Below are 16,930 nucleotides of genomic sequence, written 5' to 3' on the forward strand. Positions count from 1 at the left end.
TGGGATAGGGCTGGGTGTCTCTCTCCAGAAAGCCAATCCTGGACCTGAGAAACCTTCCTAATGAAATGTTAGTCAAACCTCTACGTTTTCATGAAGTGGAATGAGTGGACGAGTCTGTGTCTCTTAGGAAGATAACTGTACGAGTAAATGAGCCACAGCCATCCCAAGTTAGGGATTTAGGGTTCCCAGTCCAACTCCCACTGGAGTAAATGGAAAGCCTCCCACCATCTTCAGTGCAGCTGGATCCAGCCTACAGTCTGTGAACAGGGTGGGTGAAGGTCAGGTCATTGGTACCAGGGCCTGGTAGTGACCATGCCTTAGGGACAAGAGAGTCAATGGGCTTGTGTTCACTAGAAAATCAGGGTGTGACAGAACATGGCCCTGAACTAGTTGTGTTAACTAACATGGTGTTAAAACCAACTTTGCAATGGGTGTATTTGCCAGTGTGTTGGTTAACACAACTCCGCCAAGCAGTGCTAACATACCCTCATGTTACAGTGAAGACAAGCGGGAGCCTCTGGGGCAGATGGAAAGATCAAGGTGGGGGATTGGGAGGAAGGTTCTGTTGGAGGAAGGGTGACTGGAAGTGTGAGTTTGTTTGGGGATTGAGATTGATCTGGGGAGGAAAGGCCAGGGAATGCTGGGGAGGAGAAGTCTCCACATGGGCCCAGTTGTGTGTATTTCTCTGGGCATGGGGTCCAGTTGTACCTTCCGCTCCCTAGTTACTGCGTTGTCTCCAAGGTGACAAGTCAAGACTGTCGATCACTCCGCAGTTCACAAAATCCTCAGGATAGCGGTTGACCTTGAACACATCCCTGGGCACCTCTCTAATGCGAGTGTTATCACAGAGAACCCGTGGCAATGAACTTCTGCTCAGGACACGGCGCTGCTGTGGAGTGAAAACCCCGGGATTCTCCCACCAGAATCTACAAAGAAGCAGAAAAGCAGCAGTGTTACTACCCGTGTTTATCCTCCTGGGGAATGAATTTAGCCCTGGGGGGTCATGATTTTGTTTTGTCTCCATTGATATGAAAAGTAGCCTTGCCTGTGAAAAGGAAATACAAATGGTGGTGTGTGAAATCTGGGACTCATTGCAGTCAGCAGCAAAACTCCCACCAGCTGCAGTTGGGCCATATTTTCAGCTGGTAGTTAAAAAAAAAAAAAAAAAAAGTGTTTTTCTAATGTTAATAAATCTCCTATAGCCAAAATGCCTTCAAGATTTCTAGAGAAATTCTATACGGATAAGTTCTACTGAAAATGCAAAGAACTTTAGATTGCAAAGTCATGGGCTAAAAAGCTTCTGTGGGAATCACAGATGTTCTCTGGCCTGGGGGGTGCAGGAGGTCAGACTACATCAAGGGTTCTCAAACTGGGGGTTAGGACCCCTCAGGGGGTCACAAGGTCATTACGGGGGGGGGGGGTCATGAGCTGTCAGCCTCCACCCCAAACCCTGCATTTCCTCCAGCATTTATAATGGCGTTAAATATATAAAAAAGAGTTTTTAATTTATAAGGGGGTGGGGGTCGCACTCGTATAAAAGGGGTCACCAGTACAAACATTTGAGAGTCGGATGATCTAGATGATCTAGATGATCACCATGGTCCCTTCTGGCCTTAATATCTCTGAATCTATGCAAAAGTTAGGAAATCCCTGAATTAAGGTTGCCTGCACAATCTTAACTAACTCTGCCCTCTTGTGCGTATGGGCTGTGTTCGAGACCTTCATTGAATGATCACATACTGTGTAGTCCCCAAACAACCCTTGGCTCACTCCAGTAGCAGGAGCCACGCTAACAGCATGGCAAGGATTCCTCCTCCCTCATGGAGCGTGGGGAATGCTTAGGCAGCAGCAGCCCTGAGAATCTGGTCTCCTGTACACCAGTCTCACAGAGCAAGGAGGACAGGCAGCTCCTAGCGTACAGCACTCCAGCCCCTTGGACTGTGCCCTTCACTGGCTGTAGCATGGCCTGCAGGTGCTCACCAGCCCAATTAGATCATGGCCCCAGCTCCAACAGGAGCAAAGAGACCTCTGGGTCTGTCAGTAAAATGGGCTAATGCCTCCCCACAACAGGGCAAGTTCCTGGAATACACTATTCTGTCTTCCACCCAGTGCTTGGATGGTGTGCCATGGGCTAGGCAGGGCTGCACAATGAGTTGGAAAAGATACAAATGTGGTCAAGCAGAGAAACTGCCCACCAGCACGAAAGGGGTTAAAGAAAGCCATTGGGCCTAGCTAGCCCTGCCCTGTTATACCTGCAGCCAATGCCAGGCCTGGAGGGGAGAGAAAAGGAGGGAGCCTGGCTCAGTTTGGCAAAAAGGCAGGAGCTAGCTGCTCCCTACCTGAGGGAAGGAGCACAAGGCAGCCACCAGGAACCCAGCACAGTCTTCCTGGCTAAAGAAAATGGAGAAAGAGGCCTAGGTGCACCCGTCCTGAGAGGAACCCGGGTGACCCAAGTGCAGAGACCTTGTGAGGCTCCTGGTACTGGAGAGGAGGCAGGCATGTGTAGGGGGGTAAGCTCGCTTGAACTGCATGATACTGGGGGCCTTTCTGGGACCCCAACTCCCTGCAGTGCTATACGTGCTAGTATAAGGGTCATCTGAGGGGAGGGAGAAATGGGACACTTCCCCCCCAACTCTCAGGTGGGGAAACAATAACTTATCCCCCCACCATCAAGCCTGTGGCAGAGAGGACAAAGGAGGGAGGGGAGGAAGTTGGCCCTGCTCAGGTTCCTCTGGTTTATCACTTGTTCCTTTGCCAGACCTGAACCCTGCAGGCTGAGATTCACCAGGCTTGGGCTCTGCCTCAAGCTGGATTTTTCTGCTGTGTTTCAGCAAAAATGGTTTGGCTGCCCTTGAGAACAAGGGGAGGGAAAGAGGTAGCTTTGCCCACGTTAGCCAATTTTTCCTGCCATTTCTTTGAAGAACTCTAGTGCTCCCAACGGTCTGTGGCCTGGGTGTGACATTTAGCAGGCAAAACAAACACTTGTAAGTTATGGAGTTCCTAGCTCTGTGCCCATCTGTGAAATGGGGCCCATAACACCTTCCTACTTCACTGAGGTGTTGTGAAGATACATTGGTGATACTACGGTCAGAGCCCTGGAACTGCCCATGAAGAAATGACGAATTCTGTATTCAGTGCAAGATTTGGATGATGTGAGGTGAACACGGCAGGGGCCACACGCTGAACAATAAGAAGAAATATTGAACAGCTGCCTCATTCCTGGAGCGCTGTCCGTCCTGTGTTGTTGTTCCCAGAACCCCGACAACACACAATCGTGTAATTAAAAAGACTGTCAAAATGCACACGCACAAGGGTGCTGAGTTAAGATTGCAGGCAGCCTTATTTCTGGCATTTCCTAATGGCTGAGTGCTTGACTTTGCAAACGCATAACTTTTTTTAATGTAGTATTTTTGCACGGCGTAAATTATGGGAGAATGGTGCTGACGTTGTTAAAAGGAAAACTCCGCTGCAACGTTAACAGTCAAATTAAACCTGCATTTCTAAGAAATGTTTTGAAAGTGGCAATACATGAAACAGAAATTAAAATTGACATAGTGTTTGCATTTTTCATGTTGGTTTGAAGCAGGCTGGATTCATACACCCAGGATAATGACCACAGAAATTACCACCTTTAAAAGAGATTTAAGGGGTGTTTCACCTTTCTTCAGAGCCCTCAACAGACCATCCATGCACCAGTGAGTGGAGCTGTCTGGCCACGTAGGGGTTAATCAACTGCCCTTCCCACAGGGGCGCCCCTTGAATAACTGTGAATGAAACTCCGGTATTGAGCTGTGGTGCTTGGAACACCAAGCAATTCCAGCGGTGAGGGAATGGAACAGCACATGACACCAACTGCCATTTGTTCTTTTGTTAATAAAATGGAAGTGGAGATTCACTTTCCAGTCAGTCTACCTGTCCCCATCTTGCAATTTCCTGAACTGAGTTCCAATGATGCAAGCCAGGAGAGGTCCCACTCTGCCATTGGGAACAAACGGCTCTGCCATAGCCCCAATCCAGATGTCGATATTGTCTGGTGTCCCGTACAGATCCATGAACTTCCTGGCCAGCTCAGGATTTCTCAGTACTTTAGAGAGTTCAGCGAAGTTGCGAGGCTGTGAAAGCCCACAGAATTGCCTCCAGGCATTATACCCTGCAGAACCAAAGCAGAGCAGTCAATACCTCCATCTCCCTCCCATCTGTGCCAGCATCTCCCTATTGTCCTCCATTCTCCACATGCAGCCCCCTTTGCCAGTGCCCACTAGTAACATTTGCTTTGTCCGGGATTTAAAAAAATATTTCAGCAGATGTTGATGTGTCATCTAGAATCAGATACTGAATTAACAAAGTTCTGTCTTCACAAATGGGAGTGGGAGTTAAAGCTGAGTTGGAAAGTTCACTGTCCTATTAACTTTATAACTATGTGCTACTGGGAGTGAACGTATCAATGAGGAATGCAGCACAGGACCTATTATCAATCCCTGTTTTCAGATGCTTGTAACTTTCTGAAGTGTCACTGGGGGAGAGGGGTTGGCTTTTCCATGAGCTAGACTGTGTCCATAAGGCAAAGTCCTTGTTCAGGGGCAGTGTCTCGCTGGATGCCCCCAAGGCCAGTTCTCCCTCCCTGTCTGCAAGAGGCAGTGACTCCTTGTGTGCCAGCCCCATTATTCTGAGGGCTGGGGGATGTAAGCAGACATGTAGCACCCCTTGCTCCAGTGCACCAGAGCCAAGCTTTGCAAGATGCAGGAGAGTAAAGGCTGGGTGAAAATCAAATCCTTCATTCAGGCCTTTAACCTGGACACCATCTTCGACTTGATCCTCACAGTCCAGCTATGTCTAAATTTTGCTGATTCTTTCTGTAAAACATCTCTAAGATAGGGCCGTTCCTGTCCATCCACACAGCTACAGCTCGCGGCCAGGATCTCCTCATCTTGGATCTCAATTACTGCAGCAATCTCTTCTCATGCCTTGACAAATGCAATCTTGCCCCGCTCATAACAATCCAGACTACTCCTGCAAGGATAATTTTCCTAGCCCATTGCTTTAACCACATCATTCCTCTTTAGATCCCTCCACTGTTTCCCACTCCTCTAATGCATCAAACACAAGCTGCATGTATTCACTTTGATGCCTATCATCAAGGCCTCACCCTGCCTATCATCTCTCATGCACCATCTAGGTGTCAGTTCCTACCTGACTGGCCAATGGCAGCCTCCATTGCCCACTTGTTAAATTTTCAAACAAGCACCTTTGAGCTTTCTCTCACGCTGTCCCTTGCACATGGGAGGAGCTCCCTGTCAACATTCTCAAAGCTACCTCATTATCTGCCTTCAAACTCTCCTGAGAGTGAAGCCTACAAAAGCTTGCCAACAGGTAGGCTGCTGCTGTTCTGAGACCCACTGCCTGTCGTGCTGATCAATATTGTCTCGCTGTTTCTTTGTGCTTCCCCGGAGGTACGTCTGTAGCCATCTATTGTCTCATCTTGTACTTAGATTCTTGTTCTGTCTTTTTGTTCTGGGTTTGTACAGGCCCTAGCACAGTGAAGTCTTGGTCCATTACTTGGGCTCCTAGGTTCTACGGTCAAACAAATAACAATAATAATCCAAGGGTCTGAATCTGCCAAAGGACATTGTTTTGCTTTCGAAAGTTTGAGCAATTTCTACCAAAAAGTGAAATCCAGATACTGTTCCTGCTGGGAAAAATCTAGTCATCACAGTTTTCATGGATTCCAAGTCCAGAAGGGACCACGATCATCTAGTCTGACCTCTTGTAAAGCACAGACCAGAAACTTCCCCAAAAGAATTTCTTCTGAAGTAGTGTGTCATTTAAAAAATCCATCTAACCTTGATTCAAAAGTTGCCAATGATGGAAAATCCACCATAGTCCTTGGTCAAATTGCTCCAGTGGTTGATTACCATCACTGTTAAAAATGTATGTGTTATTTCAAATCCAAATTTGTCTAGCTTCAGCTTCCAGACATTGGGTCTTGTTATACCTCTGTCTGCCAGTTTAAAGAGCCAATTATCAAATGTCTGTTCCCCATGTGGTACTTACAGACTTACAAGTCAATCATTAACCTTCTCAGCATCAAGCTAAATAGATTGAGTTCCTTGACTCTCTCGCTATAAGGCAGGTTTTCCAATCCTTCGATCATTCTTATGGCTCTTTTCTGAACTTTCTCCCATTTATCAATGTCCTTCTTGAATTGTGGACACCAGCACTGTACACATTATTCCAGCAGCAGTCGCACCAGCGCCCCATACAGAGGTAAAATAACCTCTCTATTACTGTTCAAGATTCCCCTGTTTATGCCTCCCAGGATCTCATCAACTCTCTTGGCCATGGCATTGCAGGGGGATCTCACGTTCAGCTGATTGTCCACCATGACCCACAAATCTTTGTCAGAGTTTGAGATAATTACAGCAGAAAATCTCCTGGGCATCTTCTCCTTGTTGGGTGCTGAGACACTGTCCTCTCCTACCCCTCTGACTTCAAGTTCAGTGTCCCATTTGATGGGATGCCCTCTGTCCCTCTCAGGGGTTCCTAGGACTCTGCCCTTTGCTGATCTCCCTTCACAGCCTCACAGGATTCAGCTCTCATCTGCACACTAATGGCTCACACAGCTCTCCATGCCTTATCTGTCTCCTGCCATCCAATCCTGCCTCTCTGACATCTCCCTTTGGGTGTCCTGTCTCATATGATCCTGAACACAGCCAAATCCAAACACCTTCCCTTCCCTCTTCTCCATCACAATCAATAGCCCCCAACCCCTGTCACTCAGGCCTGCACCACAGGGGCTATTTCTGACTCAAACCCTCTCCCTTGCTGCCCATCCAGGCCATTTCCAAACTCTGCTGCTTCCTCTTCAGCATCTCCAAGATCCTGCCTTTTCTTTCTATTCCCATACCAGAGCTTTAGTCCAGGTCCTGACTGCTGCACCAGCCTCCCTCTGGCCACCCAGACACACCCATTCCTTCTGGCCTATCAGAATCTAGCAATAGAGCCACCTTAATTTTTTTTTCATTTAATAATTGGAGATATACCTATCTCCTAGAACTGAAAGGGACCATGAAAGATCATCAAGTCCAGCCCCCTGCCTTCACTAGCAGGACCAAGTACTGATTTTTGCCCCAGATCCCTAAGTGACCCCACTCAAGGATTGAACTCATAACTCTGGGTTTAGCAGGCCAATGCTCAAATAACTGAGCTATCCTTCCCCCTTTCCTTCCTTCCTTCTCCATCCATCTGATCATGTCCCTCTGCTCTGACATCAGATTTAAGCCCCTGGCTGCCACCTCTAAATCTCCGTACAGTTCTGCCCCTCCCTGGTTATCTTTCTTTTTCAGAGTTGCATTCCCCCCTTCTCCTCTACTCCACCAGGGTCCCTCCCCCATCTGCCCATTTGTCATGCTCTCTGACAGCCAATCACCTCCAGCCTTCTCCCCAAAATCCCTCCTCCCCATTTATGGACTCCCCAAGCTCGTCCAAAAGGCCCCACATTATCCATATTTAAATCCCACTTAAAAGCCTTTTGGTGAATGTTGATAATCAGTACAGAATCATTTTTCCTCCCTAACATCTGTCTGTCCACCCATCCTTATCTCCTCAGGGGCAGGGGCTGTCCTTCCTTGGCTATCTGGAAAAAGCCTAGGACATTGTGGGAGCAGCTGCAAACAATGCAGAAAAATCACTATTACTGCCTGTGGGATGCAGTATTACTTACCTGGAAGACCATGATCTCTTCCACGTTGCAGGTTTAAGGATGCTAGATCCAGTCCAATTATTTCTACCTGTTCAAAAAGCCGCTCCTGGAGCTCCTCAACCATCATTTGGTTCTGTTTCATTAGTTTTGCATGGTCAACCAGCAGACCACGGAGAAGCGGGTCAATTCCACCTGCAATAAAGGTCAAGTCCAGAAAGAAACAGAACAGTTTGTAATAGATTCCACCTTGTAGGCTTCATTTTGTGTAACAGAAGATTAGCCCCAATGCTCACTTTGCTCCCTAGGGGTCACCTGAGATCCTTCCCGCTCTGATGGTTGAGGAGGTCATTCCTAGCTAACAGTATGCGTCATGTTCCCCCTAAGGAACCAGAGTAGTTTCTAAGAATGTCTGCAGACGCAGAGGCCTTTTGTCCAATAACAATTTGAATCACTCAAAGGAAGCCAAGCAGTTTTAGTAAACTGAACAGGAAGAACCGGGAAGGCTTCTCCTTCAGGAAAAATGGATCTTTGTGTTTTTACCTCACAGCAATAAAACAGGAGCTGGAAAAGGCCTCACAGGTAGCGCTGGCTGGGCAATGTGTGTTTTGTTCCTGGGAAAAATTTCATTGAAATTTGCCTTCAAAAGTTTTTAGGTTTTCATCAAAAACTTGAAAATCAAAATTTTGGGACTAACAGTGGCAAAAAGTGAAAAATACCTGGTTTTCAGCTGAAATGTTGGGTGTTCAAGTTTTCAACAAGAATCCAAAATGTTGTTCAAAGGGGGGAGTTGCAGTGGAAAGTTCCATTTTGACAAAAAAAGCCCCCATTCATTGAAAAAAAATGTTTCAAATGAAAAATTTCACCTGGCTCTCCTTGATCCTTTCTAGGCCCTCCTCACAAAGAACGGCTTTGTTTTACAGTTCCGTTTGTTCTGTCTAGTTTTAAAATGTTCTCCCCAATGGTTTTGTAATCCCCTGGCTTCCCTTGGAAGAGTTGGCCAACCTTGATGCTCTCAGGAGCATTTTCCTGAAATTCAGCTTAATTTTTCCTTTTCTTAGCTTTACATCTTTGCTCTTAATTACACCTCCTAAAACACACTGAACAATCCTTCTGTTGGTGATGTAATGCAGTGCTAAACTGTATTATGCTGTTCCCAATTTGATATGAACAAGGTGCTCAGGTTCTACACCTGGCAGCTCTCTGCCCGATGTCTATCCTAGAAGTGTTCATAACCTCTTTTAGCCTGATCTGTCTATGCTCTTCATATCTGGCCACTTTGGAAACAGGTTCTTTTCCAAAGCTGGAGCAGTAGTTCTGAGTTGTCTTCCCATCAGGATTTGGGCTGGACTATATCCAGTAGCCATGACTGGTGCTGATGTGTAACTCAGAAGGGCAAGGAATGGATTTGCTTGGCTCTCTGCCTAGAGCTCTCTCAGCCTCTCCATTCGCTGGTGGGTGATGTGGGCTGCTAGCAATGCAATTTTGATATTCAGGATAGTTTGAGTTCAGGGCTGTTGGTCAGAAGCTGTTGTTTAATTTCTAAAAAGCCACACGGTACTTATAACGCTGAGTCTATAGAGGTGACTCAGGCTAAAGCCACTAAGGGACTTAGACCCTGAATTTGCATGCCATAAGCTTGAGTCCAACATTTAGGCAGCGCTGAGATCCTCTACAACTCTGTAGACACCTCAATTCCATAGCTACCGACATTTCCACCACTGGGCATGCAGAGAACCTCCGAGATCCTGATGCCACCAAGCTGCTCAGCACCCTAGCGCACACCTAAGTCCCAACAGGATTTATCAGCAAGGTGTTCCCCTAGCAGGCTTGGTCCCATTTGGGTCCTGTGCAGAAGACAGTCAGCAATAAGGAGAGTGGGCAAGAGACTGGCTGAAGTGCATGCTCCCCAGTAGGCAGGCAAGAGGAAAAGCTGTTTCCAAATCCCCCCTCGGCTTGATTTGGCACAAGGACTTCAACTCAGCTCTAATACATCCCAGGTAAGAGCCCTAGCTGCCAGGCTATTGGTTAATCTGAGTGTGGTGGTGTCCCAGTCACTCCTGTTGAAGCTGTTCCGTTTGGTATTAAACAATTCATTGGGCCAGAGACAGCAAGCTAGAGATGTTGGCTCTATGGCCTGGTGGCTAGGGCCTGTATCTATCATGTAAAAGAGCCATGTTCAAGCCCTTGCTCAAATGACTATTTACTTCTTCACAAGTAGTGAGTTCACCCATGTCATACTGTGGCTAATTTGGTTTAAGATTCTGGGGAATGAGTCAGATTCAGTTCATAGTAAGTTGAGAGGTAGGGCAGTCAGTTCTAAAATGGCTGCACTCTGTCCCATTGTATCTGTATCTGGTTAGCATGGAATACATATAAAATGAAAGAGTTACAGCTAAATGTGAGTGAAAGGAGCTATAGAATTGGGTATTTTTTAAATATAGCAGAATGCTGTTGATAAGATCAGGCAGTCTTCTGGGGGTGGGGGGGAAATCTGTTTGAGATATTTGTTCATAATCTAGATAAGGCACTTTGTTTTCAGTTTGTACTGATTTTTTATTGAAAATTTCCTGGATTTTACAGTTTTTGCTTTTTATTGATTGTCCCCAATTTTTTTACCATCACTAGGAGCCAGATTGCTAAAGGTAGGTAGGTGCCATCTAAAGACACAGATAAGAGTCCAATGGGATTTTCTCAATGGGCGCTTAGGTGCTTTGGGAAATCCTACGAGGCACTAGCTGCATCTTTAGATACCTAAAGACTTTTGAAAATCTGGCCCTACTACTCTGCATCTCAGTTTCTGGAGCTGTAAAATGGAGATAACTCCCACCTCTGGAGGTCTTGAGACTTACTTCATGTTTGGAAAGTGCTTTTGGGTCCCTGATTAAAGGAATATTTAATATGAAAACAGTACATTGTATGCGTTTTATAAACTAAGCAGGCTATCACCAAAAGCACCATTTAAAAATGGTGGCTTATTAGTATTCATAGAACAGTTATTAAAAGTTATGTTGAACTGTAACCGGGAATTATATCTACACTGATGAGAGGCAGAACATTCAAAGTAGAAGATTAAACTAGCCCTGCAGCAGAAGTTAGACACAATTTAGCCTCAGCTCAGGTTCCAGGTCTTTAAAGATACAATTATCAGCAAAGTTCTTTGCTGATACCCACTGCTAGTTTTTGCAAATAATTTCATAGTTTAAGTGGCATTGCAAGGTTTCATTTATTCAGTATAATGAAAGTTACTGGCAGCTTTTAAAATCTTTCCTAGAATCCTAGAGCAGTGGGTCTCAAACTTTTTTACTGGAGACCCCTTTCACATCGCAAGCCTCTGAGTGCGACCCCCCCGAATAAATTAAACACACTTTTAAATATATTTAACACCATTATAAATGCTGGAGGCAAAGCGGGGTTTGGGGTGGCGGTTGACAGCTCAAGACCCCCCATATAATGACCTTGTAACACACTGAGGGGTCCCAAAGAGACAAGGTGGGTTAGGAAATACCTTTTATTGGACAAACTTCTGTTGGTTAGACAGACAAGCTTTCGAGCTACACAGATCTCTTCTTCGGGTAGTGTACTCAAAACCTTGTCTCTCTCACCAATAGAAGTTGGTCAAACAAAAGATAATCGCTCACCCACCTTGTCTCGCTAATATTCTGGGACTGAAATGGCTATAAAAACACTGCATGCTAGAGTCCTAGAGTGATTTTTGTTCTTCTTTATTAACATCCTTCAGTTTGTTTGTTTTCTCCTGGTGCCCAGAGCTGAATGCAGGCTCACCTGCTGTCCATTGTTTGTCCATTTTAGAGTTTTCTACCATTCCCATCACCATAGTAACTTAGTACCTTCCAAGTTAATTAGATTAGCATTGTGAGGTCCACAGAGTCATTGGCTCATCTCCCTTTCCTGGCTATGAGAAGCTCTAGCTGTGGGGATGGAGATTGTAAATGTCATTCTGGAAAACCTCTGTCAAAGAATAAAGTCTTGCAGCCCCAAGTCTATAAGATGACTATAATAAATATAGCCCTCTATAATAATAATAATCTCTAATAATAGTTAGGGCTGTCAAAGGATTAAAAAATGAATTGCAATTAATCATGAGATTAAAAAAAGTTGTGATTAATCACAGTTTTAATTGCATTGTTAAATAATAATAGAATATTATTAAAGAAATAGTTTGATGTTTTCTACATTTTCAAATATATTGATTTTCATTACAACACAAAATGATCATTTTTATTACAAATATTTGCACTGTAAAATTATAAACAAAATAAATAGTATTTTTCAATTCACCTCATACAAGTACAATCTCTTTATCATGAAAGTGCAACTTACAAATGTAGAATTATTATTTTTTTACATAACTGCACTCAGAAATAAAACAATGTAAAACTTTAGAGCCTACAAATCCACTCAGTCCTACTTCGTGTTCAGCCAATCAGTAAGACAAACAAGTTTGTTAACATTTATGGGAGATAACTTTTACTTACAATGTCACCTGAAAGTGAGAACAGGTATTTGCATGACACTGTTTTATCCAGCATTGCAAGATATTTACATGCCAGATATGCTAAACATTCTCATGCCCCTTCATGCTTCAACCACCATTCCAGAGGATGTGCTTCCATGTGGATGACGGGTTCTGTTTGATAATGATCCAAAGAAGTGTAGACCAATGCATGCATGGGGCAGGGGGATAGCTCAGTGGTTTGAGCATTGGTCTGCTAAACCCAGGGTTCTGAATTCAATCCTTGAGGGGGCCACTTAGGGATCTGGGGCAAAAATTGGTCCTGCTAGTGAAGGCAGGGGGCTAGACTCAATGACCTTGCAAGGTCCCTTCCAGTTCTAGGAGACTGGTATATCTCTAATAACAATAATTATTATTAAAAGGTTTTTTCTCTTTTGGCAGTTCAGGTTCTGTAGTCTCCACATTGAAGTGCTGCTCTTTTTAAGACTTCTGAGCGCATATTCCATACTTCATCCCTCTCAGATTTTGGAAGGCACTTCAGATTCTTAAACCTTGGGTTGAGTGCTGTAACTATATTTAGAAATCTCTTATTGATACCTTCTTTGCGCTGTGTCAAATCTGCAGTGAAAGTGTTCTTAAATGGAACAACATATGCTGGGTTGTCATCCGAGAGTGCCATAACACAAAATATATAGCAGAATGTGAGTAAAACCACAGAGCAGGAGTTCAGTCACAAACCAGCAGGGCTCAAGTAGTGTTTCTAGCTTTTGCAGTTTTTTTAATCCTTACCTGTCAGCACTTTTGAAGAGCTAATGTGGCTGTGATAGTGACTTTATTTCAAAGCTGATGTAACACTGACAGACCCTGGTCATCAGCAGGCAGGATTGAACTAGGGACCTCTGGAGCATAGTACATGAGTCTCTAAGACATGAGCAAAAAGCCAACTGGCTATTAGCCAAGGCTGCAGAACAGACTCATTTTATGTCTCTCTCCAAGTGGTCTCTGTGCCACTAGATGGGACAGAACACCACACCCAGAGGTGTGTGGGTTACACAGACACTCAATCATACTCAATGTGGAGTTCCATCTGGTTGAAATATCTTGTACAAGTTCCTTGTTTCTGTTCATTTGCAGCATGTTGTATTCCTAGCTCTATACTGTTAGCTGGACTGTGTTTGAAATGACCCACAAATTTTCTACATTTTGCCAGCATGTTTTCAAAACCACCATCACTGAGCACTACTGTAATTGATTGCTGCAGATCATGAGCGATGCATGTCATATGTTCAAAAGGCAAATGACTGCTGCTATCATATTATGTGCAGTCAGTACAAAATTGTTGTAATCTTTTCTTGAATATTTCATTTTTTCGCAACATCCAAGAAGTGCTCTGCACATGCTTCAACATGTCTCTCTTCAGTATGCGTTACTGTTAAAGCAAACGACTGCAGGGTCCATGCAGCATCAATCAGCTGTGCTGTGACTCCAAGATAGCTGTGATTGCACACGAATGTCCAGTGATCACCAGTCAAGGCAACAGTTAGTGCATTTTTCAGAAGCTCCAACTCTGTAGTCTTCTCGTTGTGATAGAGGTCATTTATTTGTGATGCAATAGTTCCTCAGGAGGGCAAGGTGTATGATTGGAAGATGCAGTTTGAATAACATCTTTTAGCCTTCTGTGGTTTACAATGTTGAGCGGTCTGCAGTCCATAGATATCCACTTTGCAATAGCATTGGTTAAGCTGTTGTACTTTGTTTGATCCAGGGGCTTGTCGCGATCCTGAAATTCTTCAAGCATACTCGGTCATGGCCGGCGGGATTCATGCTGCCAGTAGGTTATCTGTAGCACAAGAACTTGAGGTGAAAGCATGTTTAGTGTGCATGTGGTACTGAAGACTTGAAGTACTTCAATGGTATTGGACCTCAGCCTTGCAATAACTACAGATGACCGTCTTTTTATCCAGAGAACCACCCAGAAGCTTTTTAAAAATAAAGACCCATTCAAAAGACCTGAACTTTTGCTGCTTTGCGCCATTAATTTTTTCTGATATTTAATCACTCCAAATCATGAAAACACAGTAGAACTGTGCCAATGTTGGCCAAGTGATGAAGTACAGTAAGCGAAGAGGGGCAAAAGAGAAGTGTGTGATTAACATTCCTGAAAAATAATGTGTTAATTTATTGTACGTTAATCGCTTGTATTAATTGCAATTAATTGATAGCCCTAAAAATAATAATTCTACATTTGTAAGTTGCACTTTCGCAATAAAGAGATTGCACTACATTACTTTTGTGAGGTGAATTGAAAAACATTATTTCTTTTATCTTTTTTACAATGCAAATATTAGTAACCAAAAATAATAATGTAAAGTGAGCACTGTACACTTTGTATTCTGTGTGGTGACTGAAATCGATATATCTGAAAATATAGAAAAACGTTAAATGTATTTATAATAAATTTCATTTGGTATTCTATAATTGTATAGCAGTGTGATCAAAACTGCAATTAATTGTGATTATTTTTAATCTAATTTGTTTTGTGTTAAATGCTTGAGTCAACTGTGACTAGTTGCCAGCCCTAATAATAATCTGTTCAAATAATCTATAATTAATAATAGATAATACTTAGTCCTGCCAAAAGTGCAGGGGACTGGACTAGATGACCTCTCAAGATCCTTCCAGTCCTACAATTCTGTGATTCTCTCCATTTGCCCAAATAATTATACTTTGATGAAAATTGCTTATTGGCTGGAATTGAGGAAATGATTTATTAACTGAAAACATGTCCTGATGCATAGAAACAAATGATCAGATGTAACGAGCTTTAGGTTCTGATTCAGGAATGTACTTAAGCATGTGGTTAACTTGAAGCATGTGCTTAAGTCCCAGTGAACTCATCTGCTTAAGTACATTGTTGAATCCTTGCTGACAAAGCAGGATTGCAGGCAGGGCCTGGCAAAGCATGCTTACCTTCCATTACAACCCGCCAGGAAGCACTGAATGTGAGGTGAAGAGGCACCTGGGAATGTGGACCCAAAGGTTGGAAATGTTCATCTAAACGGCTCACAAAAGGCTGTACTGAACCATGACCAAACCGAAAAGCCAAGGAGAATACATTTGCCACAGTGGGATCCACAGACTCATCATAGCCCCTGTAGCATGGTATTTCCTTTTCAGTCTCATCTCCAAGCAGAAGTGGCAAGTAGTCTCTGTATGTTATTACCTGGAAGGGAACACAGACTGAGTTAGAAGTTCAGATATGCTCTTTCTAAAGGAAAAGTTGATCACTTTCTAGCATTATCAATAGGATTGGTCAAAAATTCTGTGTCAAAATGCAAGACATTAATGAAATAGCTAGGAAAGTTAAAGACAGCAAGAAGGAAATTTTAAATATAGGAGGCACAAAAACAATTCTATCAATGGCTTTGTTCTGTTACTAGATGTTGATGGCAAAATTGTCCCTAATGATGTAGAAGAGGCAGAAGTCTTCAATAAATATTTATGTTCTTTGTTTTGAAAGGAGCAGGAGGATGTATTCATAGCTTACAGTGATAATTAAATCCTTTCTATTCTGATAGTAAATAGGGAGTATGCTAAACAGCAACTGCTGAAGGTAAACATTTTAAATCTGCAGGACTAGAAAACTTTCCCTCAAGAGAATTAAAAGAATTAGCCATGGAGCTCTCTGAGCCACTGATGTTGATGTTCCAGAGGACTAGAGAAAAGCCAATGTGCTGATATTCAAAAGGGTGGACTAGGAAGGCCCAGCTACCTGAGGGGCTTGGATAGTGCCTGTGCCTTGTGTAGGCCTCTCCACAGGGCTGAACTTCACTCACATACCACATAGCTGAGATATGAACTTTCCTCCCCAGCCGGAGCTCCTGAGCCTGTAAAGCTCCCCAAGAGAATGCCTCGGTAATAAGAGATTAAAGTCAAGGATCTCCATGGTAGCATTCTTTTAGGGGGGCAACAAACTTGTGGAGAAGGGTGTTTCAATGGATATAGTGTACTTGGACTTTCAGAAAGCCTTTGACAAGGTCCCTCTCCAAAAGGTCTTAAGCAAAGTAAGTAGTCATGGGATAAGAGGGAAGGTCCTTTCATGAATCAGTAAGTGGTTAAAACACAGGGAACAAAGGGTAGGTATAAATGGTCACTTTTCAGAATGGAGAGAGGTAAACAGTGGTGTCCCCCAGGGCTCTGTACTGGGACCAGTGCTGTTTAACATACTCATAAATAACCTGGAAAAGAGCTAAACAATGAGGTGGCGAAGTTTGTAGATGATACAAAATTACTCAAGATAATTATGTCCAAAGCGGAATGTGAGGCATTACAAAGGGATATCACAAAATTGGGTGACTGGGCAACAAAACTGCAGATGAAATTCAGTGCTGATAAGTACAAAGAAATGTCTATTAGAAAATATAAACCCATTAGACCAAAATGATGCAATCTAATTTAGCTGTTACCACTCAGGAATGAGATCTTGGAGTCAACCTGAAGTAGATGGCCTTGAAGGATGATGGAGGGGGACTACAAGTGCAGTTATCCCAAACCTGTTCCTCTCTTTCATATCACTCTTCAGTACTGTTCCTGAGGGAGGCAGATTCTTGATACTTTTGGCAGGCAGAGGTTTTTCCACTGTTTTCTTGGACAGTTCAGAAGAAAGTGAATAAGGATTTTGCTCTTTCATCATCTCCCTTTTTAGAAGGGTAGGCATGAGAAGATTCAGGTGATGTTTGAATCCACACAGGCCAAGT

The 16,930-nt window shown here is 43.7% G+C and overlaps 1 protein-coding gene across 1 annotated transcript in view; it reads right to left on the bottom strand.

Annotated features, from left to right (window-relative positions):
• Positions 1-437: 437 nt before the first annotated feature.
• Positions 438-16,930, bottom strand: part of LOC127037334 (myeloperoxidase-like) — a 37,926-nt gene continuing 21,433 nt past the window's right edge. Inside the window, exons 7-10 of the mRNA XM_050928932.1 lie at positions 15,144-15,396; positions 7,721-7,891; positions 3,913-4,150; positions 438-926 (exon numbers count right to left, since the gene is read on the bottom strand). Coding sequence (XP_050784889.1) covers positions 719-926; positions 3,913-4,150; positions 7,721-7,891; positions 15,144-15,396 — 870 coding nt within the window. The 3' untranslated portion in view covers positions 438-718. The remainder of the gene's footprint in view (positions 927-3,912; positions 4,151-7,720; positions 7,892-15,143; positions 15,397-16,930) is intronic.

Source organism: Gopherus flavomarginatus, chromosome 19 (genome assembly GCF_025201925.1).
Source record: "Gopherus flavomarginatus isolate rGopFla2 chromosome 19, rGopFla2.mat.asm, whole genome shotgun sequence".
NCBI lineage: Eukaryota > Metazoa > Chordata > Testudines > Testudinidae > Gopherus > Gopherus flavomarginatus.